General features: G+C 48.1%; 2 protein-coding genes across 2 annotated transcripts in view; one reads left to right on the forward strand and one right to left on the reverse strand.

Moving 5' to 3' along the window:
• The window catches only part of LOC144511115 (uncharacterized), a 58,927-nt gene extending 54,871 nt beyond the window's left edge, over positions 1-4,056 (reverse strand). The window contains exons 1-3 of the mRNA XM_078241091.1: positions 3,969-4,056; positions 3,607-3,873; positions 241-403 (exon numbers count right to left, since the gene is read on the reverse strand). Coding sequence (XP_078097217.1) covers positions 241-403; positions 3,607-3,789 — 346 coding nt within the window. The 5' untranslated portion in view covers positions 3,790-3,873; positions 3,969-4,056. The remainder of the gene's footprint in view (positions 1-240; positions 404-3,606; positions 3,874-3,968) is intronic.
• A 10,006-nt stretch (positions 4,057-14,062) lies between these two features.
• LOC144511116 (homeobox protein goosecoid-like) lies at positions 14,063-23,476 on the forward strand. The gene is made up of 3 exons (XM_078241092.1): positions 14,063-14,164; positions 21,034-21,264; positions 22,856-23,476. Exons 1-3 carry the CDS (start codon positions 14,063-14,065, stop codon positions 22,997-22,999), a joined length of 477 nt encoding a protein of 158 aa, XP_078097218.1. The 3' UTR covers positions 23,000-23,476.
• Positions 23,477-26,547: the final 3,071 nt, after the last annotated feature.

Raw genomic sequence — 26,547 nt, forward strand, 5'->3', positions numbered from 1 at the left:
TGGAAGGAAACGGGAGCACCCGGAGAAAACCCACGCAGACACAGGGAGAAAGTGCAAACTCCGCACAGACAGTGACTCGAGGCCAGAATTGGACCCGGGCCCTGGCGCTGAGAGGCAGCAGTGCTAACTCACCAGGCCACCGTGCCACCCGTGGTTCTTCCTATGCTGTACATTCTATGATTCAAAATGCTCAAGTCTTACAGGGGTAAAAGCTGTGGTTGGAATGAAAGGAATGCTCACCATAGCCTTCTGATATTCTTTGGAGGACTGGGACGGGAAATCTGCCGTCAAAGTCGTGCCCACGCTCAATCAACGCTTCCTTTATGGTCTCAAAGCCACACAGCACCACTGCAGGATAGGTACCAAACCAGACGGTGAATACTGGGCCATACTGCTCACTCAGCTGTGGAGACACGAGAGATAAGAACCAACCATTAAACAAAATATTGCACCCCGGGCAACATCAAACTAGACACCGCTGTATGGAGCAGGATTCACAGCCAAAGCCTATTTACTCAGCAAACAGTCTATTTAAACAGCGCACCACAGCAAACAGCCTACCATAAGACCATAAGACATGGGAACCGAATTAGGCCACTTGGCCCATCGAGTCTGCTCTACCATTCAATCATCTTAGAATCCCTACAGCACAGAAAGAGGCCATTCGGCCCATCGAGTCTGCACCGACCAAATCCCACCCAGGCCCTACCCCCATATATTTACCCACTAATCCCTCTAACCTACACATCCCAGGACACTAAGGGCAATTTTAGCATGGCCAATCAACCTAACCCGCACATCTTTGGACTGTGGGAGGAAACCGGAGCACCTGGAGGAAACCCGCGCAGACACGAGGAGAATGTGCAAACTCCACACAGACAGTGACCCAAGCCGGGAATCGAACCCAGGTCCCTGGAGCTGTGAAGCAGCAGTGCTAACCACTGTGCTACTGTGCCGCCCCGGTATCATGGTGATACTTTTCTCATCCCCATTCTCCTGCCTTTTCCCCAAAACCCCTGATCCCCTTATTAATCAAGAACCTATCTATCTCTGTCTTAAAGACACTCAATGACCTGGCCTCCACAGCCTTCAGCAGAGTTTCACAGATTCACCGCTCTCTGGCTGAAGAAATTCCTCCTCATCTCTGTTTTAAAGGATCGTCCCTTTAGCCTGAGGTTGTGCCCTCTGGTTCTAGTTTCTCCTACTAATGGAAACATCCTCTCCACGTCCACTCTATCCAGGCCTCGCAATATCCTGTAAGTTTCAATAAGATCCCTCCTCATCCTTCTAAACTCCAACGAGTACAAACCCAGAGTCCTCAACCGTTCCTCATATGACAAGCTCTTTATTCCAGGGATCATTCTAGTGAACCTCCTCTGGAGCCTTTCCAAGGCCAGCACATCCTTCCTTAGATACGGGACCCAAAACTACAGTGTCTATTCAGCAAGAGTCTCCAAAAACAAGGATGAACAGATCCCCATAATGGGAATTACAGCGGCTCGCTTGAGTTGGGAAAGTGCACTGCATCTGTCTCAGGAAAGAAGTGCCCTGAACTGCGAGATTTTCACTCCACATGGGCAGGTTCAGAGTTGAGTCGGGCCCACCACCTCAGAATGCTGGTCACCTGTGGCCACAAGGGATGTCGAGTGGCCAGACACGCTGGCTAAACGGTCTGTCTCAGTTCTCTAGCCCTCTGTCCCAGTTGTTTTGTTAAATATTGGCCCCTACAACCCTCATTCCTCAGACACTCCCACTCACTGCCCATGCCCCGCCCTCGTAAACTCGTGCCCCCATCTACCCGCCCCATGGCCCTTTGTAGCCTCAATGCCCACCCATGCCCCCATCCATGCCCAATGGCTCCTTACACCCTATGTGCTAACCCAAGCTCCCCACTGTCCGCACTTAATGCCAACACATGCCATTCACATATCCTCATGGCCCCTTTATAGTTCCTATGCCATATTAGTACCAACTCATGCCAACCCATGTCCTCCACTACCACCCTTTGCCCTTATACCCTTAGTGCCAACTCACCTAGTATCCAAAATAGGCAGCTTGCAGGGGCCAAACTAAGATAAAATAAAGTTCAATTTTTTTTCTATTCATTCGAGAAATGTGGGCATCGCTGGCTAGGCCAGCATTTATTGCCCATCCCTAATTGTCCCTTGAGAAGGTGGTGGTGAGTTGCCTTCTTGAACCGTTGCAGTCCCTGTGATGTAGGTACACCCACCGTGCTTTTAGGGATGGAGTTCCAGAATTTTGACCCAGCGACTGCGAAGGAACAGCCGATATATTTCCAAGTCAGGATGGTGAGTGACTTGGAGGGGAACTTCCGGTTGCTTTCTAAGAAGCCTTGCAACTGTGCACTGGCAGTGGAGGGAGTGAATGTTTGTGGATGTGGTACTATCTACAAGATGCACTGCAGGAACTCACCAAGGCTCCTTAGGCAGCACTTTCCAAGCCCACGATCACTTCCATCTAGAAGGCCAAGGGCAGCAGATGAAGGGAAGACCATCCCTTGGAAGCTCCCCTCCAAGTCACCTACCAACCTGACTTGGAAGTATTTCACCATTCCTTCACTAAAAGCCAGGGGATTTAAATAACTTGACAGATCTACATACCTTATCCGTCCTTGAGAGTATTTACTTCTCCGCCGTGAAGTCTTGGAACACACACTGTAGTTGAGGCCATCCCTGGAGCGAAAATTGGGTCTCCTAGTCCGTAAATGGCCCGGCTGATTTGTAATTCATGCCTGTGCGCTCACACCCATGCCCTTTCCCCTCCCAGTTGGAAATAGGAGCTGAACTGCCAGATCTGGGTCCTGCCTGCCATTTTTCAAACTCTGCAGGGTCTCCACAACCCAATGGAAATCCAGCCCAGTATGTTTCCACAATGGTTTGATGTTAGACATTGATTAATAACAATAGTTTGTCGCTTTATTATTTATTAGTCACAAGTTGGCTTACATTAACACTGCAATGAAGTTGCTGTGAAAATCCCCTAGTCGCCACACTCTGACGCCTGTTCGGGTACACTGAGGGAGAATTTAGCACGGCCAATGCACCCTAACCAGCATGTCTTTCGGACTGTGGGAGGAAACCGGAGCACCCGGAGGAAACCCACGCAGACACGGGGAGAACGTGCAGACTCCACACAGGCAGTGACCCAAGCCGGGAATCGAACCTGGGTCCCTGGCGCTGTGAAGCAGCAGTGCTAACCACTGCGCCACCATGCTGCAATGAAGTTACTGTGAAAATCCTCCAGTCACCACACTCCGGCGCCAGTTCGGGTACACTGAGGGAGAATTTAGCTCCTAACCAGTACATCTATCAGACTGTGGGAGGAAACCGGAGCACCCGGAGGAAACCCACACAAACTACTCACGCAAACACAGGGAGAACAGGCAGACTCCACACAGACAGTCACCCGAGGCCGGAATCGAACCCAGGTCCCTGGCGCTGTGAGGCAGCAGTGCTAACCACTGTGCCACCATGCCGCCCCAGGTCATCAACACGGAATGGCCTCTTGGATGAGTTAAAGGGGAAAGTTAGGAAAAACCTGGAAAGAAACAAAAAGGCATTTGAATTACAGAATTGAGTTACTTACCTTGATGAGAGATTTATGAGGTGCCTTTATCTGCACCTGGAACAGGTTGCCAAGAATTGGGAGAGCAGCAGGTCCCGGGGGAAGCCTGCCTTTCTGCCGCTCTTTGCTTTTCCGAAACCATACAACCAGCAGAATACTCAGGAAAGCAAAAAGCAACGTTGTTCCTGGGTCACCTAAATTCATGCTGACAGCAGAATGAATGCTGAGCTATTCCAACAGGAACAACGAAGGCTGGGATCCGGTTCGGAAATCCAGAAAACTTGGCCGCTGCGGAAGAATGAAAAGAAAATAACTTTCACCTGATTTGAAGAGTTGAATGAACTTCATAAACAACGAAACCAGCTACAAGAGTAAAGACAGACCAGAACAAACTTCACTTGGCTTGGTCTGAGGGCAATTGAAGGTTAGAGAAGGACTTGCATTTATAAAGCCCCCTTTCCTACCTCGGGCTCTCCCAGATTGCCTTACAGCCAATAACATGTGTTTTGAAGTTGTAATGGAACTCTTCATGCACGGCCTCCTTGATTAAGCAATCGAGTAATCGGCTCAGCGTCTCTTCTCTGTGTTTGGTGCTGCAGGTTGCTAGGGGTCACCGTTCTTTGGGACAACTGATAATCTGAAATAAATCTGAAATATGCCAGAGCAGCTCACGACCAGGAGCTGAGTTATCCTGTGGGACTGGTTTCCCTACTTTGTTTGGTCTCATTGCAAGCGATTACCCACCCACCAAGAAAATCAGCAAAAAGTTGACACAGGTCCCAAAACTCTGACAACTCCCTGATTATAAGCCAGTGGCTTTATACCGCAACTGTGGGTAAACCCAACATTCCGATTCTGGAATGGGAAGCAAAAACATTTTTAAAATGATGATTTGATTTGGTTTATTATTGTCACATGTACTGGCATACAGTGAAAAGTATTGTTTCTTGTGCGCTATATAGACAAAACATACCATTCATAGAGAAGGAAAGGAGAATGTAGCATTTCAGCCATAGCTAGGGTATAGAGAAAGGTCAACTTAGTACGAGGTAGGTCCATTCAAAAATCTGATGGCAGCAGGGAAGAAGCTGTTCTTGAGTCAGTTGGTACGTGACCTGACTTTTGATTTGATTTGATTTATTATTGTCACATGTATGAGATACAGTGAGAAGTATTGTTTCTTGCGTGCTACACAGACAGAGCATACCATTCATAGAGAAAGAAAGGGGAGGGTGCAGAATGTAGTGTTACAGTCATAGCTAGGGTGTAGAGAAAGATCAACTTAATGCAAGGTAGGTCCATTCAAAAGTCTGACGGCAGCAGGGAAGAAGCTGTTCTTGAGTCGGTTGGTACGTGACCTCAGACTTTTGATTTGATTTGATTTATTATTGTCACATGTATTAACATACAGTGAAAAGTATTGTTTCTTGCGCGCTATACAGACAAAGTATACCGATCATAGAGAAGGAAAAGAGAGAGTGCAGAATGTAATGTTACAGCCATATCTATGGTGCAGAGGAAGATCAACTTAGTACGAGGTAGGTCCATTCAAAAGTCTGATGGCAGCAGGGAAGAAGCTGTTTTTGAGTTGGTTGGTATGTGACCTCAGACTTTTGTATCTTTCACTCGATGTAGATGTGCAGGTGAAGTGGATTGGCCATGCTAAATTGCTCCTTAATGTCCAAAAATGTGCAGATTAGGTGGATTGGCCATGGTAAATGTGCAGGGTTACGGGGCTAGCGTGCAGGCTGAGGGACTGGGTAAGATGCTCTTTGAAGAGGCAGTACAGACTTAATGGGCTAAATGGCCTCCTTCTGCACTGTAGGGATTCTATGAGTCTATGATATTCAGTCCCAGTCAAGCAATGTCTCAATTTTAAAATTCTCTTCCAAACCTTTATATCATTCCATAGTCTCTTCCCCACCAAGCAATCAGTGCCTCCACCCTTCTCTCTTTCAGCCCTACAGTCACCCAAGATTTCTCTACTCCAATTCTGGCCTCTGAAGCATTTCCCAATTTTAATCACTCCACCAATGAGGCTGTGCCTTCTGCTGCCAAGACACTAAGCTTGAGAACTCCCGGTCTATCTTTGCTCCTCTTCCTCTCTTTACTCCCTCTGCACACTCCTTACAACCCATCCCTTTGGTTATCTGGCCAACTCACTCCTTTTGCTCTTTGTGTCATTTGTTTCCTAAATGACCCTGGAAAGTACCTTGGGACATTTTATTCCGTTTAAGATGGGGATGGGGTCCGGGTCCATAGGACTCTTAAATCGGCCTCGCAGGTGGAGGATGCGGTCAAGAAGGCGTACGGCGTACTGGCCTTCATTAATCGAGGGATTGAGTTTAGGAGTCGGGAGATAATGCTGCAGCTTTATGGGACCCTGGTTAGACCCCACTTGGAGTACTGCGCGCAGTTCTGGTCACCTCATTACAGGAAAGATGTTGAAGCCATTGAAAGGGTGCAGAGGAGATTTACAAGGATGTTGCCTGGATTGGGGGGCATGCCTTATGAGGATAGGTTGAGGGAGCTTGGTCTCTTCTCCCTGGAGAGACGAAGGATGAGAGGTGACCTGATAGAGGTTTACAAGATGTTGAGAGGTCTGGATAGGGTAGACTCTCAGAGGCTATTTCCAAGGGCTGAAATGGTTGCTACGAGAGGACACAGGTTTAAGGTGCTGGGGGGTAGGTACAGAGGAGATGTCAGGGGTAAGTTTTTCACTCAGAGGGTGGTGGGTGAGTGGAATCGGCTGACGTCGGTGGTGGTGGAGGCAAACTCGTTGGGGTCTTTTAAGAGACTTCTGGATGAGTACATGGGATTTAATGGGATTGAGGGCTATAGATAGGCCTAGAGGTGGGGATGTGATCGGCGCAACTTGTGGGCCGAAGGGCCTGTTTGTGCAGTGGCTTTCTATGTTCTATGTTCTATGCTATCTAAATGGGAACACCACCCACTTTGAATTTCCCCTGCAAACCACTCACCATCCTGAGTTGGAAATATATCAGCCGTTCCTTCACTGTCACTGGGCCAAGATCCTGGAACTCCCTCCCTAACAGCACTGTGGGTGTACCTACACCACATGGACTGCAGCGGCTCAAGAAGGCAACTCACCGTCACCTTCTCAAGGGGCAATTATGGATAGGCAATGAATACTGGCCTAGCCTATTACCCCCACATCTATGATTAAGCTTTAAGACAGGGTGGGTAGTCAGAGGGTTTTTCTCCAGGGTGGAAGTGTCAATTACAATGGGGCACAGGTTCAAGGTGAGAGGGGGAAAGTTTAAGGGAGATGTGTGGGGGAAGTTTGTCACAGAGAGTGGTGGGTGCCTGGAACGGGCTGCCAGAGGAGGTGGTGGAAACAGGCATATGCACAGTGGTTAGCACGGCTGCCCCAGAGCTCCCGGGACCTGGGTTCGATTCCCAGCTCGGGTCACTGGCTGTGTGGAATTTGTGCATTCTCCCCGTGTCCGCGTGGGTTTCCTCCGGGTGCTCCAGTTTCCTCCCACAGTCCAAAGATGTGCGGGTTAAGTTGATTGGCCATGCTAAAATTGCCCCTTAATGTCCTGAGATGTGTGGGTTAGCGGGTAGATATGGGGGTAGGACCTGGCTGGGATTGTGGTCGGTGCAGACTCGATGGGCCAAATGGCCTCTTTCTGCACTGTAGGGTTTCTATGATCTGATCTATGATCTATGATTAACATCGGGCGGCACAGTAGCACAGTGGTTAGCACTGCTGCTTCACAGCTCCAGGGACCTGGGTTCGATTCCCGGCTTGGGTCACTGTCTGTGTGGAGTTTGCACATTCTCCTCGTGTCTGCGTGGGTTTCCTCCGGGTGCTCCGGTTTCCTCCCACAGTCCAAAGACGTGCGGGTTAGGTCGATTGGCCATGCTAAAATTTCCCCTTAGTGTCCTGAGATGCGTAGGTTAGAGGGATTAGTGGGTAAAATATGTAGAGATATGGGGGTAGGGCCTGGGTGGGATTGTGGTCGGTGCAGACTCGATGGGCCGAATGGCCTCTTTCTGCACTGTAGGGTTTCTATGATTTCTATGAAAACTTTGGAAAGGATTATCTTTAAGAGGAAAAAGGAGTTCCCCGGAATACAAATTCACTTTCTGCTCTTTCCCATACTCCGCCTGTCAATCTTATCTACACAAAACCATTTCCAAATCCGGAAATCGGAAACAGAGAACGCTGAACACACTCAGCAGGTTTAACAGCATCTGTGGAGAGAAACAGGGTTAACATTTCATAGAAAGTTTTGGGACTCTCAGGGGCAATTTAGCATGGCCAATCCACCTAACCTGCACATCCTTGGACTGTGGGAGGAAACCGGAGCACCCGGAGGAAACCCACGCAGACACGGGGAGAACGTGCAGACTCCACACAGACAGTGACCCGAGCTGGGAGTCGAACCCGGGCCTCTGCTAACCACTGCCCCACCGTGCCGCCCATTGGTCAAATACAACCCCAGAGCTCAATTGTTTGGGTTCAGGCCCAGACAGTGGCGAGCGGATTGTGACTATCACACCTCAAAGTACCAGGACTTCCTTAACAGGATTAGTTGATTGGATAATTAGTTTAGAGGCGGCATTACCCTCTTACGTGTATTCTGAACCACAGATTATGCAAATGAAAAAACTAATACTCGCATTTTGAGATGGGAGAGCTGATGATCTGTTTAAGATTGAGACAAATCCTTTTACAGAAGTTATCCCTTGATGCTTCACATTGTTAACGGTGATTCAGACACTTAGCTCCTGCTGATCTGTCCTTAGTCATACCATTAACTTCACATCCCACTGCCTGTGGTGTTCAAGTCCTGTTTCCTTGGTTTATTCTTTCGAATGAGAATTGAACCCACTTAGAATAACTTCAATCATTTCATCAGATGGGTCTATAAATTCATTATCCCCTCTGCTCTCAACCACTGAAATATGCACTTTTCATCTTTGTATATTATACTGAAGTCACAATTTATATTGTCCAATAATTCATCTTAGAACCACATTCCAACCGTCTTTATTCTGATTCAGTCAAATGATTGGATTAGAAAAAAATCATTTTAAATTTGCAGGAGTGGATTGGTTGTCTCAAAAAGAACCTTTCATTAATCAATATTACAGAAACTTTTCTGTTGCTAAATAAAAGTAAAAGTTTATTTATTAGTCACAAGTAAGGCTTATATTAACACTGCAATGTAGTTGCTGTGAAAATCCCCTAGTCGCCACACTCCTGTTCGGGTACACTGAGGGAGAATTTAGCACGGTCATTGCACCCGAACCAGCACGTCTTTCAGACTGTGGGAGGAAACCGGAGCATCCGGAGGAAACCCACGCAGACACGGGGAGAACGTGCAGACTCTGCACAGACAGTGACCCAAGCCAGAAATCGAACCCAGGTCCCTTGCGCTGTGAGGCAGCAATGCTAACCACTGTGCCGTCCACTTCATCCAGGAGCGAGTTCACGGTGGTGTACTCCTCATTGTTGAGTATGACTGAGCTATAAATAGTTTAATTGTCTGAAGCGACTGAGACAAGGGTGGCACAGTGGTTAGCGCTGCTGCCTCACAGCACCAGGGACCCGGGTTTGATTCCAGCCTTGGGTCAGTGTCTGTGTAGAGTTTGCACATTCCCACCATGTCTGCGTGGGTTTCCTCCGGGTGCTCCGGTTTCCTCCCACAGTCCAACGATGTGCAGGTTAGGTTGATTGGCTGTGCTAAATTGACCTTAGTGTGGGAGGAAATCGGAGCACCCGGGGAAACCCACACAGACACGGAGAGAACGTGCAGACTCCACACAGTGACCTGAGGCTGGAATTGAACCAGGGTCCCTGGCGCTGTGAGGCAGCAGCGCTAACCACTGTGCCACCGCATCACCCTCTCCTGCCTTCTCTCCAGAATCCTGCACATTCTTCGTTTGAAGACAACATTTCAATTCCCTTTTGAATGCTTCAGTTGAATCTGCCTCCACCACACACTCCCAAATCTAACCACTCTCTGCGTGAAATAAGCTTTTTCCTCACATCACTTTTGCTTATGTTGCCAATTACACTAAATCTCATTCTCAGTCTTTTATCGAATGGGAACAGTATCTCTCTATCCACTCTATCCTTACCCCTCAGGGTTTTGAACATTGCTAACATGGTGGCACAGCGGGTTAGCACTGCTGCCTCACAGCTCCAGGGACCCGGGTTCGATCCCCAGCTTAGGTTCACAGTCTGTGTGGAGTTTGCTCATTCTCCCCGTGTCTGCTCTGGTTTCCTCCCACAGTCCAAAGATGTGTGGGTTAGGTGCATTGGCCGTTCTAAATTGCCCCTTAGTGTCCCAGGATGCGGAGGTTAGAAGGATTAGCGGGGTAAATATGTGGTATGGAGATAGGGCCTGGATGGAATTGTTGTTGGTGCAGGCTCGATGGGCCGAATGGCCTCCTTCTGCACTGTAGGGATTCCATGATTCTTCTCTTCCCCAAGGAGAACAGTCCCAACTTAACTTCTCCAATCTATCTTCATAACTGAAGTCCTTCGCCCCTGGAATAATTCTTGTGAATCTTTTTTGCAGTTTCTCCTTCGTAAAGTGTGTTCCCCAGAGCTGAATGCAACTGAGGCCCAACTAAGGTCTGATACAAATTCAACATAACCGCTAAGATAAAAACAAAATACTGCAGGTGCGGGAATCTGAAACAAAAACAGAAAGTGCTGGAAAATCATAGCAAGTCTGACAGCATCTGTGGAGAGAGAGAATAGAGGCAATGCTTCGAGTCTGGGTGACCCATCATCAGAGCTAGGGTGACGAAGGGTCATCCAGACTTGAAATGTTGCCTCTATTCTCTCTCTCCACAGATGCTGTCAGACTTGCTATGATTTTCCAGCATTTTCTGCATTCATGAACCTCACACAAAACTGGTGAGTTAAGGAATTTCAGGTGGAAGTCACTAAGGTGCAATTTAGCATGGCTAATCCACCTAACCTGCACATCTTTGGACTGTGGGAGGAAACCGGAGCACCCGGAGGAAATCCACGCAGACACGGGGAGAACGTGCAGACTCCACACAGACAGTGACCCGAGGCTGGGAATCGAACCCAAGTCCCTGGCTCTGTGAGGCAGCGGTGCCAACCACTGTGCCACTGTGCCCTCCCCCCTCCCACCCCAAGCCATCAGTTTTACCAACTCTAACAAAGGGTCATCCAGACTCTAAATGTTGCCTCGATTCTCTCTCCACAGATGCTGTCAGACCCGCTGAGATTTTCCAGCATTTTCTGTTTGAGTTTTACCAGATAATGGGTGAGATTTTACGACCTCACTCGGGCGAGGCTCATAAAATCCCGCCTGAGGCCAACGGAGAATTCCGTTCTGCGAGCCTGGCCCTCCCTGATTCCAGCGGGATGGGAGAATCCCGACTCCGGGATGGACGTAGTGGTACAATTCCAGCCAGGGTCTTTCTAGAAGAAGGCTAATTACCATCTCTGAGGAACAAGCAATAATTGCCTTGCCAGTGACACCCAAATCACAAGAAAATCCTTCTCATAGCATAAAGATATTTTTTAAAGGTGTCAGTTTAAATTAATGGTTTCTCCCTCAAGTCCCAGGCTGGTGATTTAAGCAGAGAATCCAGACTGACATTGCACTGCCGTACTGACAGTCTGCTGCACTGGCTGAGCTGCTGTCTCTCAGGTCGAGAAGCTAAACTTAGGCTCCAGCCGCCTGCCCTCTCAGGTGGAAATAAAAGATCCCAGAACATTATTCAGGAGTTTCAGGAGTGTGTGTGTGTGTGAGTGAGTGAGTGAATGAGTGTGAGTGAGTGAGTGTGTGAGTGAGTGTGTGTGAGCGTGTGTGTGAGTGAGTGTGTGAGTGTGTGATTGCGTGAGTGAGTGATTGAGCGAGTGATTGAGTGATTGAGTGTGAGTGTGTGAGTGAGTGATTGAGTGAATGAGTGAATGAGTGAGCGAGTGATTGAGTGAGTGATTGAGTGAGTGAGTGTGTGAGTGAGTGTGTGTGAGTGAGTGTGTGAGTGAGTGAGTGTGTGATTGCGTGAGTGAGTGATTGAGCGAGTGAGCGAGTGATTGAGTGTGAGTGATTGAGTGAGTGTGAGTGAGTGAGCGAGCGAGTGAGTGAGTGAGTGAGTGATTGAGTGAGTGAGTGTGAGTGAGTGAGTGAGCGAGCGAGTGAGTGAGTGAGTGAGTGATTGAGTGAGTGAGTGAGCGAGCGAATGATTGAGTGAGTGAGTGATTGAGCGAGTGAGCGAGTGATTGAGTGAGTGATTGAGTGAGTGAGTGATTGAGTGAATGAGTGAATGAATGAGTGAGTGAGCGAGTGAGTGAGTGAGCGAGTGAGTGATTGAGTGAGTGAGTGAGTGAGTGAGTGATTGAGTGAGTGAGTGAATGAGTGTGTGAGTGAGTGTGTGAGTGAGTGAATGTGTGAGTGAGTGAGTGTGTGATTGAGTGAGTGAGTGAATGAACGAGTGAGTGAGTGAGTGATTGAGTGAGTGAGTGAGTGAATGAGTGTGTGAGTGACTGTGTGAGTGAGTGCGTGAGTGTGAGTGAGTGAGTGAGCGAGTGAGTGAGTGAGCGAGTGAGTGAGTGAGTGAGCGAGTGAGTGAGTGAGTAAGTACTCCCCTTTTCCTTAATTGCCTCAACTAAAACAAGTTGCCTGCCTTTGGAAATTACTTAGTTTAAGTTTATTTATTAGTGCCACAAGTAGGCTTACATTAACACCGCAATGAAGTTACTGTGAAAATCCGCTAGTCGCCACACTCCAGCGCCTGTTCGAGTACACCGAGGGAGAATTTAGCACGGTCAGTGCACCTAACCAGCACATCTTTCGAACTGTGAGAGGAAACCAGAGCACCCGGAGGAAACCCACGCAGACACGGGGAGAACGTGCAGACTCCACACAAACAGCAATGTGCTTTGGGACATTCTGGATTATGAAAGCTGTCTTTTTTTTAATTAATAAAAATTTAAAAACTTTCCATCGTTGAATTTACCCATTGGAATTTTGTGTCTATAGACACATTGAAGCGATGAACAGACAGTTTAATTAATATTAAACTCCCCAGACTAAAGCTGCTGTTGTAGGCAGTGAAATGTCGGGAGTGGCTTGAGTTGAAGGACATCTTGCCTGACTCCCTGCAAGCTCAGTAAAAAGTCTCACAACACCAGGTTAAAGTCCAACAGGTTTATTTGGTAATAATAAATAAACCTGTTGGACTTTAACCTGGTGTTGTGAGACTTCTTACTGTGCTTTACCCCAGTCCAACGCCGGCATCTCCACATCATCCCTGCAAGCTCCCAGCTGTAAAGGCACATGGCAAACTGGCCAGGTGCTAATGGCTCAATCTGACACCTTTTATTTGTCTTTTCTATCGACAGACTCCTTGGTGAATCCCTTTTGTAAACTTCCAGAAGTTTCACATCCTGTTGTGGCCTTGTGAGAGACGGAGTTTTAGCATTCGCTAGAAAAGCCTTTATTACAGAGACAGGGCCACTGTATAAACCAAATGCAGTAACTGCATGGAGTTAAAATCATCGCCCATCAATCTTCGCCACTAAAATTTATCCACAATGTCCCGTGATCTTCCTCACTTCACCCTTCCTCAAATCTTGTCTGAGATTCTCCAAGATATATTCCAAGGCCCCCAATCCCGCTGTTTTTTTTAAACTGGATTTTCAGAATGAATCTCCCACACTCTGAGCACTGCAGAGTTCCTCAGTGAGATTCCCTCTGGAAATCTGGGAGCGGGGCCTATTCCCGCTGGAGAGGCCGGCAGCATAGCGCTGAGCGGGGTCTGTGCGTGCGCCGATCTGTCAGAGCCGTGATTGGCACATGCCCAGTGGCCCCGCGCTGCTGGCCCTCCCCCCATCGCTGGCCTCCTGGACCTCTCTCGGCCAGCCCCAATCTCCCAAACACTCCCCATCCGGCACTCCTGAACCCTCCCCTCCCCCACCTGGGCAGTCCCAACCGCCCTGGCAGACCCGACCCAGCCCCCACCCCAATGGCTAGTCCCCATCACCATCCCTCCTTCCTCTGCCTGCGATTCCAGTGCAGAGTGACAGCGGGACCCCCGCCCCCACCACACACACCGATCTTCCCTACAGGCTACACCCCCAAAGGCCCCGCTCCCTCTTGCCCCGTCCCTGTCTGATGCCCAGTGGGCAGTGCCAAGGTGCCCCTTGGGCATGGCCAGTTTGCCCCTTGGGCAGTGCCAGGGGACCAGGCTGGCACTGCCAGGCTGACACTGGCCAGGGGCATCGCCCACCATTACCCCCGACCTCCCAGCAGGGCCTCAATGGCCTCTCTTCCCGCCAGCGAGGTCGGGCCGCCTGTTCCCCATTAGCGGGGAGCAGTTGTAAACCCCGCTGGAGTGAACCACTCCTGGCGAGAGGGGGAGACGCTAACAGGCCAAGAGACTTCAGTCCCAGGCCTGCTAATGATATTCAAATGAGGATTATAATATTCAAATCAGCTCTGTCACGAAGCTGATGACGCGACAAATCTTGGCCCCGGAGATGCACGGAGGCCGGTGCGCCCAGCAGAAAGCCCGCGAAACGGCCTCCACTGATGTCTCCCGTTGCGCTGCTCGAGTAGGACAGCGGGCGGGAGAATCGCACCCCCCCCCCCCCATTGTCTTTTCTTCCTTCTTCAAAGCACAAATTCTCTAATCCTCTAAATTCAACATTGTCCAAATCAGCCTCCTAAAGCCTTACACCGTCAATGCCTGTGGGTGGATTGAGTGTTCATAGAACCACAGAACCCCTACAGTGCAGAAAGAGGCCATTCGGCCCATCAAGTCTGCACTGACTCTCCAAAAGAGCATCTGATTTTCTCCCCTCCCACAGTCCGAAAGATGTGCTGATTAGGTGCATTGGCCATCCTAAATCCTCCCCATAGGCGGCACAGTGGTTAGCACTGCTGCCTCACAGCGCCAGGGGCCCAGGTTCGATTCCGGCTTAGGTCACTGCCTGTGTGGAGTTTGCACGTTCTCCCCGTGTCTGCGTGGGTTTCCTCCGGGTGCTCCAGTTTCCTCCCACAGTCCAAAGATGTGTGGGTTAAATTTAAGTTTTTTAAAAGTTTATTTTATTAGTGCCACAAGTAGGCTTACATTAACACTGCAGTGAAGTTACTGTGAAAATCCCCTTGTCATAGGATCATAGAAACCCTACAGTGCAGAAGGAGGCCATTGGGCCCATCGAGCCTGCACTGACCACAATCCCACCCAGGCCCTACCCCCATATCCCTACATATTTACCCACTAATCCCTCTAACCTACGCATCTCGGGACACTCTGAGGCAATTTTAGCATGGCCAATCAACCTAACCCGCACATCTTTCAGACTGTGGGAGGAAACTGGAGCACTCGGAGGAAACCCACGCAGACACAAGGAGAATGTGCAAACTCCACACAGACAGTGACCCAAGCCGGGAATCGAACCGCGATCCCTGGAGCTGTGAAGCAGCTGTGCTAACCACTGTGCTACTGTGTTAGGTGGATTGGCCATGCTAAATTGCCCCTTAGTGTCAGGGGGACTAATTAGGGTAAATGCATGGGGTTATGGGGATAGGGCCTGGGTGGGATTGTGGTCAGTGCAGGCTCGATGGGCCGAATGGCCTCCTTCTGCACTGTAGGATTCTATGATTCAGTGTACCCAAACAGGCACCGGAGTGTGGCGACTAGGGGATTTTCACAGTAACTTCATTGCAGTGTTAATGTAAGCCCACTTGTGACACTAATAAATAAACTTTAACTTAAAACCCCCATTTCTATAATCCCACATATTTAGCATGGCAAATCCACCTAATCTGCACATCTTCGGAGTGTGAGAGGAAAACAGAGCACCCAGAGGAAACCCACGCAGACACTGGGAGAACATACAAACTCCGCACATTCACCCAAGGCCGGAATCGAACCCGGGTCCCTGCTGTGAGGCAGCAGTGTTAAATACTGTGCTGCCCTATTCCCATCCAGGGGCAACACTGGGGTCCTGGCCAGAAAAAAACCACCAGCCACAAGGTGATGTCGACCAAGACAGTACAACAATTTAATCGTGGTCCTCTTTTTAAGTCAGATCACGGGGGTCTCCTGAGTGCACAGGCTAGCTTCTAGCATTTCTGTTAAATCCTATTCCCATAGCCTGGCATCGGACGAGCAAACCCCGTCTAAAGCAGGGTAGCAAGGCCTCTCGGGGGCTGAGGAATCTGGATGAACAATTGTAAATACCAGGAAATAGTAATATGAAAAATAGCCACAAACACACGTCCCGAGCTGGGAGCTGTTGGGTGTCTATTGCTCAGTGTAGCGCTGGACAGGAACCCAGAGTGTTCAACCTTCTTTAGTTAAGGAATCCTATAACTTTTGTGAAATTTTGTGGAGCACCCCGTCGTATCTCCGTCCTCCCTTCCCACCATATATGTATATAAATTTATAATCATTTACAGGATGTGGACATCGCTGGCTAGGGCAGCATTTATTGCCCATCCCTAGTTGCCCTTCAGAAGGTGGTGGGTGAGCTGCCTTTTGAACCCACTGCAGTCCCTCAGTTGTAGGTAGACCCACAGTGCTGTTAGGGAAGGAATTCCTGGATTTTGACCCCAGCGACAATGAAGGAACGGCGATATATTTCCAAGTCAGGACGGTGAGTAACTTGGAGGGGAACCTCCAGGTGGTGGTGTTCCCTCGTATCTGCTGCCCTTGTCCTTCTAGATGGAAGTAGTTGTGGGTTTGGAAGGTGCTGCTTAAATTAAGGAACCTTTGTGAGTTCCTGCAGTGCATCTTGTAAATGGGTAAGGACTGCTGCTACTGAGCGTCGGTGGTGGTGGGATTGAATGTTTGTAGATAGGGTAGCAATCAAGTGGCCTGCTTTGTACTGGATGGTGTTGAGCTTCTTGAGTGTTGTTGGAGCTGCACCCATCCAGGCAAGTGGGGAGTATTCCATCACACTCCTGACTTGGGCCTTGTAGATGGTGGACAGGCTTTGGGGAGTCAGGAGGTGAGTTATTTGCCGCAGGATTCCGAGCCTTTAACTTGCTCTTGTAGCCACTGTATGTATATGTTTCTGCTCAGTGGTAACCCCCAGGATGTTGATAGTGGGGGACTCAGCGATTGTAATGCCATTGAATGTCAAGGGGTGAGGGTTAGATCCTCTCTTGTTGGAGATGATCACTTGTGGGCTGCAAATGTAACTTGCCACTTGTCAGCCCAAGCCTGGATATTGTCCAGATCTTGCTGCATTTGGACATGAACTATATTAGAAAACCAAAAATTAAACAAAGAAAACACTATTCGACTAATGAATGAAAATGCAAAAAAATCTTTAATTAAAATGTAAGAACAATGAATCTTGAAAGATTGAAAAATTTGGTACATTTTCAAATGAGCTGAAACTTGAGCAGACGCCTTTTGGGATAGAGGTGGCTTTGTTTGAAAAACACTGACCACTGATTAACTGTGAGAGGAATCACTAAGATTAATTAAAGACTGGGAAGTAATACCAGTTATAGATGTTTATAAAAATGTCTGAGTGTCTACAATGTGGATATCGTAAACCCACATTTACCATTCGTTAGCCAACATCAGGACGCACATGCTTTGATGCTTTGACAAAGGGTCATCTGGACTCCAAACGTCAGCTCTTTTCTCTCCTTACAGATACTGCCAGACCCGCCGAGATTTTCCAGCATTTCCTCTTTTGATATCAGGATGCATATCTTAAGATTGCCCATAAAGTTCAAATCATCCAATCACATAATATCACTTGATGTGATCCCCCAATACTTATTGGCCATGCTAAATTGCCCCTTAGTGTCCAAAGATGTGCATGTTAGGTGGATTGACCATGCTAAATTGCCCCTTGATGTCCCAAGATGTGCAGGTTAGGTGGATTGGCCATGCTAAATTGCTGCTTAGTGTCCAAAGATGTGCAGGTTAGGTGGATTGGCCATGCTAAATTGCCCCTTGATGTCCCAAGATGTGCAGGTTAGGTGGATTGGCCATGCTAAATTGCTGCTTAGTGTCCAAAGATGTGCAGGTTAGGTGGATTGGCCATGCTAAATTGCCAATTAGCATCCAAAGATGTGCATGTTAGGTGGATTGGCCATGCTAAATTGCCAATTAGTATCCAAAGATGTGTAGGTTGGGTGGATTGGCCATGCTAAATTGCCCCTTGATGTCCCAAGATGTGCAGGTTAGGTGGATTGGTCATGATAAATTGACCCTTAGTGTCCAAAGATGTGTAGATTAGGTAGATTGGCCATGCTAAATTACCCCTTAGAGTCCAAAGATATGTAGGTGTGGTGGATTGGCCATGCTAAATGCACAGGGTCACAGGGATAGGACGGAGGGGATGGGCCTGGGTGGGATGCTCCTTCATACAGACCCGATGGGCCGAATGGCCTCTTGATGCGCTGTGGGGATTCGATATTCTTCAAATCATGGTGAGAGTTTAGTATTCTGAGTTTGGAAGCTACAAGCGAGAGGGAACAGGCACTCTGTCAAAACACGAAAGCTTACTTCTGCATGTTGTTAACCTGTGGGAGGATATTACATTTCTGAATGATAAAGCAGTTTAACTTAGATGTAAATCAAGTTCTTGTGGTTTGGAATCGATTCCTTGTTGTGCAGAGGGTCATTTGATGTCCCTAATTGCTTTTACATTGGTGTCTTCTTCTTAAATACACATGTACTATTCGAACAATAGCCCGTCACAGTTTGAAGTGTCTGATCTGACTGCCCAATATGAATACACAGGAGATTCCCTCAGATAAGTGTGTGGGACAGCGTCTGGGAGAGTCCAGTCGCAGATAAAACCAAGCCCTGACTGAGGGAAATATAAGCTGAGAGAGAGAGAGAGAGACACTTTACAACCAGGATCTCAGAAACTTTAAACCACTCTCATCTATCGCTGGAAGCTGGAGATTTGGGAGGTCAGCGCACACCCGCTTCCAATGTTTGCCAGTGATTTCAGTATCGACAACATTCTGTCCAACAAGGGCACCAAACGTCCCCCCGACCATCTCCTCTGGCACTGCTGCCCGCTCCTTTTGCACACTGCCAATGGTTTGCCATCCAGCCGACACACGTTTGGTAACTCTGGACTCTACACGGCACCAGGATTAGTGCCAATAACTGGCACCTTGGGATATGAGGATTTTTATTACGGACACGCAAGGAGGCAATCCTACTGCTCGGATTGGATACACCAGCCCTCTCCCCATTGCTGTCCGGGACACACAGGTAACATAGTTTTTTAACTGCTTAGAAATAGGATGAAGCTGTTGTGTTAAAGTTAGATTTTTGACTGCGTGCTAACCTATCTTCTAGCCTGAGGTCACGTACCAACCGACTCAAGAACAGCTTCTTCCCTGCTCCCTTTTGAATGGACCTACCTCGCATTAAGTTGATCTTTCTCTCCACCCTAGCTATGACTGTAACACTACATTCTGCACCCTCTCCTTTCCTTCTCTATGAACGGTATACTTTGCCTGTATAGCGCGCAAGAAACAATACTTTTCACTGTATGTTAATACATGTGACAATAATAAATCAAATCAAAAAGAATGAAATTAAATTATGAATGGAGATGAGAGTTAATCAAGGTCATTTTAACTGATGGGAAACTAACAGGCAGCAGGGGGCACAGTGGTTAGCACTGCTGCCTCACAGCGCCAGGGACCCGGGTTCAATTCCCAGCTTGGGTCACTGTCTGTACAGGAGTCTGAACATTCTCCCCGTGTCTGCATGGGTTTCCTCCGGGTGCTCTGGTTTCCTCCCACAGTCCGAAAGACGTGCTGGTTAGGGTGCATTGGCTGTGCTAAATTCTCCCTCAGTGTACCCAAACAGGCGGCAGAGTGTGGCAACTAGGGGATTTCCACAGTAACTTCATTGCAGTGTTAATGTAAGCCTACTTGTGGCACTAATAAATAAACTTTTAATTCCCAACTTTGCTTCCTGATTCTGTACAGATATCAGAAACCTTGTCTAGACTCCGACTGCAGCTGAGGAACTGGTCTCATGTACACACTTCACAATACAGTTTGTTTAACTTCCATGAGGGCTTTGATTTGATTTAATTTATTGTTGTCACATGTATTGGGACACAGTGAAAAGCATTATTTCTTGTGTGCTGTACAGACAAAGCATACTGTTCATAGAGAAGGAGAGGGTGCAGAATGTAGTGCTACAGTAATAGCTAGGGTGTAGAGAAAGATCAACTTAATGCAAGGTAGGTCCATTCAAAAGTCTGACGGCAGCAGGGAAGAAGCTGTTCTTGAGTTGGTTGGTACATGACCTCAAACTTTTGTATCTTTTTCCCAATGGAAGAAGGTGGAAGAGAGAATGTCCGGGGTGCATGAGGTCCTTGATTATGCTGACTGCTTTTCTGAGGCAGCAGGAAATGTAGAAGGAATCAAATGATGGGAGGCTGGTTTGTGTGATGGAGTGGGCTACATTCACGACCTTTTGTAGTTTTGTAGTTTCTTGGGTTCGTCAACTCTCTACATTCATAATAGAATAAGTTTTTTAAAATCTAGCCTATCATAAGATATCCAAAGGAGATATCCAATCCCTCTGCAGGTAATGAGTTGTGAGAATTAGGAAGAACACCTGGGATGTCTCCCGGGCTGGCTGGATGGGCTGAACAGCCTCCTTCTGTGCTACAACTTTTCTACGGTTCTAAGTCGGGCCAGTGTTATAGTGTAGGAAAGCATGGCAGCCTGAATATACACAGCAAGATCCCACAAACTGCAAAATGAAAGAATGACCAAATTCTTGGGGCGGGAGTTTCTGGCCACACTCGCCCCGAGACCGGAAAATCCGGTCAATGGACCTTTGCATGTCCCCACCCCCGGCTGCGATTCCCGTGGCAGGCGGGACAGGAAAATTCTGTCCTTTGTTACTTCTAGGTGCTGTTGTTAAAGGGGGTGATGGAGTCTTGGCTAAGACTTGGGGAAATCTCTCTTTGAACAAAGAACAGAGCAGGAACAGGTCCTTCGGTGATCATGTTGTCCTATCGAGACCAACCACCTGTATCCCTCTATTCCCCGTCTGTTCATGTGTCTATCCAGATAAGTCTTAAATGTGGCTAATGTGTCTGCCTCAACCACCTCACTTGGCAGTGCATTCCAGGCCCCCACCACCCTCTGTGTAAAAATCTTCCCCCGCACATCTCCACTGAACCTTTCCCCCCTTACCTTGAACTTGTGATTGTCATTTCTGCCCTGTTCACCTATCTATACCCCTCATAACTTTATGTTACTATGGGGGACCTTTTAAATCCACCAAACTCCAATCCCTGGCTATTGGCCCCAGTCCTCTCACTGATAAACTGTCTGAGGGTGAATCACTTTGTACACCTGTCCTAGTATCTCCTTACATGGCCCAGTGTCAAGTTTTGTCTGATAATGCTCCAGTGAAGCATCTTGGGAGATTTTTTTAGCAGATTAAAGGCATTTTTTGCAGATGCAATTTGTCATTGTCCAAAGTCTTTACCCAGGCTCCTCAATTCCAACTGCCCAGCTGGGCTTTCACGCCTTGGCCCAGGTACAGAAGCGGCGACGGAGACACAGGACAGTCTTCACGGAGCTTCAGCTGAGAGATCTGGAGAACCTCTTCAACAAGACAAGTTACCCAGACACCAGCACCAGGGAGAAACTGGCCCAAAGCACCCACCTCTCCCAGGAGACAATCAAGGTACCAAATGTCTAATGAAAGGATAAACGCAAAATATTGCGGGTGCTGGAATCTGAAACAAAAACAGAAAATGCTGGAAAATCTCAGCAGGTCTGACGGCATTTGTGGAGAGAGAATAGAGCCAACGTTTCAAGTCTAGATGACCCTTCGACAGCACACATTTGTCAGTGGTGACTGCCAATAAGGCAGCGGAATGATTGTACCCAAGTGATTTTCCTCGTGCACACTTCTAATGTCAGCCATTCGCACCCACACACTGGCCAAATTCTATCCTCCATAAGCTCAGCTAAAACCTTGTCCACCCTCGGACTAAATCCTCTTCATCCTCACCCCTAGGGTCATTGAAAGAAGTCTCACAACACCAGGTTAAAGTCCAACAGGTTTATTTGGAATCACGAGCTTTCGGAGCGCTGCTCCTTCATCACTCACTCACCTGATGAAGGCGCGGCGCTCTGAAAGCTGGTGATTCCAAATAAACCTGTTGGACTTTAACCTGGTGTTGTGAGACTTCTCACTGTGTCCATGGTCATTGACCTACAATGGCTCCTGGTCCAATCTGAGGAAGATTCTCAAATCCCTCCATGGCCTTGCCCCTTCCTATCTCTGTAGCCTCCTCCCCAATATCTGCATCCCTCCAATTCCGGCCTCTTTGTCATCTCCAATTTAAATCGCTCCACCATTAGCAGTCACGCTCTCGGTCGCCTGGACCCCAAGCTCTGGAATTCCTTCCCTAAACCTGACTAGCTCATTTTTCCTCCTTTTAAGACACACACCCTGGGTGGGATTTTCCAGCCGCTCTCGCCCCAAAACTGGAAAATCCCACCCGAGGTCAACGCTCCCCCCAGCCTGCTATGATTCCCATGGTGGGCGGGACAGGGGGCACAGTGGCACAGTGGTTAGCACTGCTACCTCACAGTGCCAGGGACCCGGGTTCAATTCCTGGTTTGAGTCTCTGTCTGTGTGCAGTCTGCACATTCTCCCCGTGTCTGCGTGGGTTTTCTCCGGCTGCTCCAGTTTCCTCCCACACTCCAAAGATGTGTAGATTAGGTGGATTGGCCATGCTAAGTTGCCCCTTAGTGTCCAAAGATATACAGGTTAGGTGGATTGGCCATGCTAAATTGCCGTTTAGTGTCCAAAGATGTGTAGGTTAGGTGGATTGACCATGCTAAATTGCATGTTCTCCCTGTGTCTGTGTGGGTTTCCTCCGCGTGCTCCGGTTTCCTCCCACAATCCAAAGATGTGCAGGTTAGGTGGATTGGCCATGATAAATTGCCCCTTAGTGTCAGAGGGACTAGCTAGGATAAATGCACGGGGTTATGGGAATAAGGTCTGGGTGGGATTGTGGTTGGTGCAGACTCGATGGGCCGAATGGCCTCCTTCTGCACTGTAGGGATGCTATGACTGGAAAATTCCAGCTAAATCTCTCTGATCAAGCTTTTGGCTACCTGCTCTATATTACCACGTGTGGTTCAGTGTCTCATTTCACTATATAACATTCTTGTGAAGTCCATTGGGATGTTTTATTCTGTTATTAATACAAGTTATTGATGTTCATGTCACCTTATTGCTAACACTCATCATACTTACGCAGGTGTGGTTCAAGAATCGACGGGCAAAGGTGAGGAAGCAGAGGCCGCCTCTCCTGGGGCAGTTGGACAGCTCGAGCGAGTGCAACGGCTCAGAAACAGTGAGCAAATGTCTGAAACAGTTTGTGCACAGTGACAGCGAATCATGACAACTGGGGTACCAGCGATGGACACTTGCAGAAATACCCACTTAGCGCTCACAACCTGATGCAGATTTCCTCAGAGAGGTAAACTGTAAAAAAAGACATTCACAAAGTATGGACTGGGGACATCATTCGGGCCGAACCGTCGATGGGAGACATCTCCTTGGGGGCCAGACGATGAAATCATCTACATCTTTCTTCCATAGTTTGCACCTCTGTTACCCTCCCAGAGCCCTGTGCCCATGTGAAGAACTTCCAACATTGTCCTGAGGTGGCCTTGTGCCAGTTTGTACCTGCGCTCTATTTTTCTAACTTTCATGGTTTGTCTGATCTGTCTTGTACCAATTACTGTTCCCACCATGAAGCCCTGTCTTAATCACTTCATTCAAAGTTCAAAAGCCCTTCGAACATCCCCTTGAGGTCAGATTCTGTCAAACTGTGTAGTAAATAATATTCTGTTGTAAAAATAAAAGTTAACGATTGAATACGTTTGGAGAATAATGAAGAACAATCTGGAATGTCAGACCAAAATGGGCGGCACAGTGGTTAGCACTGCTGCCTCACAGCCCCAGGGACCCGGGTTCGATTCCCGGCTTGGGTGGCTGTCTGTGTGGAGTCAGCACGTTCTCCTCGTGTCTGCATGGGTTTCCTCCGGGTGCTCCGGTTTCCTCCCACAGCCTGAAAGATGTGCGGGTTAGGTGCATTGGTTATGCTAAATTCTCCCTCAGTGTACCCGAACAGGCACCGGAGTGTGGCGACTGGGGGATTTTCACAGGAATTAGGTTCCTCCGGGTGCTCTGGTTTCCTCCCACACTCCAAAGGTGTGCGGGTTAGGTTGAGTGGCTATGCTAAATCGCCCCTTAGTGTCAGGAGGACTAGGGAGGGTAAATACGGGGATAGGGCCTGGGTTGGATTGCAGCTGGTGCAGGTTCAATGGGTCGAATAGCCTCCTTCTATGATTAAAACCTAAGATTTTTTCATCATCATTGTTAGCAGATTTGAGTCTTGAATTCAGGTCCTGGCATCAATGACTAGATACTTATATGTATATACTTAATTTTGTCTTTGATTGGTGTCCAATACTCTTTGTGTCACTTCTACCGTGGATTGTAGCATCCATTCCGCAGAGATTTTATGCTCATGATCTTCTCAGTTTAATATTTTTGTCAAGTCAGAGTTTGCTTGTCCAGCACTCTGATGGGGACTGGGTGCTTCGACTTGTAGAGACCAGAGTGAATATAGGGCAGCTGATTGCAGCGAATTATGAAAACACTTTGTCAGAAACCTGTGTAAAAGCAGCAAACTATTTGCTATTTATGGATTTTAATAAAAGACACGGGAGTAACGTTTTGTTAAATCTTCCGCGTCACAGCTGTTTGTATAATCAAATCAAGCCCGTACAGATAGACAGGGCAGTACGGTGGTTAGCACTGCTGCCTCACAGTGCCAGGGACCCGGGTTCAATTCCCGGCTCGGGTCACTGTCTGTGTGGAGTCTGCATGTTCTCCCCGTGTCTGTGTGGCTTTCCTCCGGGTGCTCCGGTTTCCTCCCACACTCCAAAGGTTAGGGTGTATTGGCTATGCTAAATTCTCCCTCAGTGTACCCAAACAGGCACCGGACTGTGGCGACTAGGGGATTTTCACAGTAACTTCATTGCAGTGTTAATGTAAGCCAACTTGTGACTCTAATAAAATAGCTTAAACAGATGGATAGATGATATATTACAGTTCCAGAACAAAAATGGTGGGAAGTGTAGTTTTTAGAAGTATTTCTGTGGGAAATCTCTCAAACTGGTCACATGATGGGTCGAAGTGCATAGAGACAGGAAGATCTAGAATTCATTCCTTCTCCCCACTTCCCTGAATATCGGTAAATTTTGCCTTGGATAATCCAGTCGACCTTTTTCTCTTTATCCTGCCACTTCTTTTCCATCTTACAATCATAGAATCCATACAGTAGAAGGAGGCCATTCGGCCCATCAGGTCTGCACTGACCACAATCCCACCCAGGCCCTATCCCCGCAACACCACATATTTACCTCACTGATCCCACTAACCTACCCATCCCGGGACACTAAGGAGCAATTTAGAAAGGCCAATGCACCTAACCCGGACATCTTTGGAGTGTGGGAAGAAACCAGAGTATCCTGTGTCAATGGCAGCGTTCACTCTGTAACACACTGTGGCCAGGTTTACTGCCCCTCCTCTGGTACTAGCGTGAGTTCAGGAAGTGAGCAGCTTATCTGATTGCAGGAAGCTCATCCTCCCACCCAATCATAGAATCCCGACAGTGCAGAAGGAAGGAGGCCATTTGGCCCATCGAGCCTGCACCGACAACAATCTCACCCAGGCCCTAACCCCCATGTATTTACTCTGCTAAACCCCTGACATCAAGGGACAATTTAACATGGCCAATCCATCTAACCCACACATCTTTGGACTGTGGGAGGAAACCAGAGCACCCGGAGGAAACCCATGCAGACACAGGGAGAATGTGCAGACTCCGTACAGACAGTGACCCAAGGCCGGGAGTCGAACCCGGGACCCTGGCGCTGTGAGGCAGCAGTGCTAACCACTATACCACCGTGCTGCCCTTCAATCATCCAAATCAAAGTGTAATTAATAATGAGTAGAATTCCAAATGGATTTTCCCCTCAAGTCATGTAGACTGTCAAGGACCTAAAACTACCCTGAGATCAGGAAACTCTACATACCAGGGATATAACCGTCTTCTTTTATTCATTCCTGGGCCATGGGCGTCGCTGGCTGGGCCAGCATTTATTGCCCATCCCTAGTTGTCCGAAGGCAGTTGAAAGTCAACCACATTGCTGTGGCTCTGGAGTCACATGTAGGCCAGACCGGGTAAGGACAGCAGATTTCCTTCCCTAAAGGGACATTAGTGAACCAGATGGGTTTTTCCAACAATGGTTTCATGGTCATCAGTAGATTCTTAATTCCAGGTATTTTTTATTGAATTCAAATTCCACCATCTGCCGTGGCGGGATTCGAACCCGAGTCCCCAGAACATTAGCTGAGTTTCTGGATTAATAGTCTAGTGATAATACCACTAGGCCATCGCTTCCTCTTGGTACGCATGCCATTGTAGAGGATATAAACTGTCAGGCGAAGACCCAACTGGTCCATCCATGCATTGCCAACTCCGGTTGGACATATCCCTGGAGGTTTCAGCCCCTGACCCAAACACTCCTCATACATCAAGCCTTTCATTCCCGGGATCATTCTTGTGAACCTCCTCTAGACCCTTTCCAAAGCTAGCACATCCTTCCTTAGAGAGGGGGCCCAAAACTGCTCACAGTACTCCAAATGTGGTCTGACCAGAGCCTTATACAGCCTCAGAAGTACATTCCTGCTCTTGTATTCTAGCCCTCTTGACATGAATGCATTCGCCTTCCTGACTACCACCTCAACCTGCAAGTTAACCATCGGCCTATAAAAAGATGGAAGGAACCAAGGATCTAAAGGACAGGCTCGCTGTGAAGATGGCACGGAATTGGCACCATTCATTACAAAAAGACACCATAACCATTGAGGGTA

This window comes from Mustelus asterias, chromosome 24 (genome assembly GCF_964213995.1).
Source record: "Mustelus asterias chromosome 24, sMusAst1.hap1.1, whole genome shotgun sequence".
Lineage (NCBI taxonomy): Eukaryota > Metazoa > Chordata > Chondrichthyes > Carcharhiniformes > Triakidae > Mustelus > Mustelus asterias.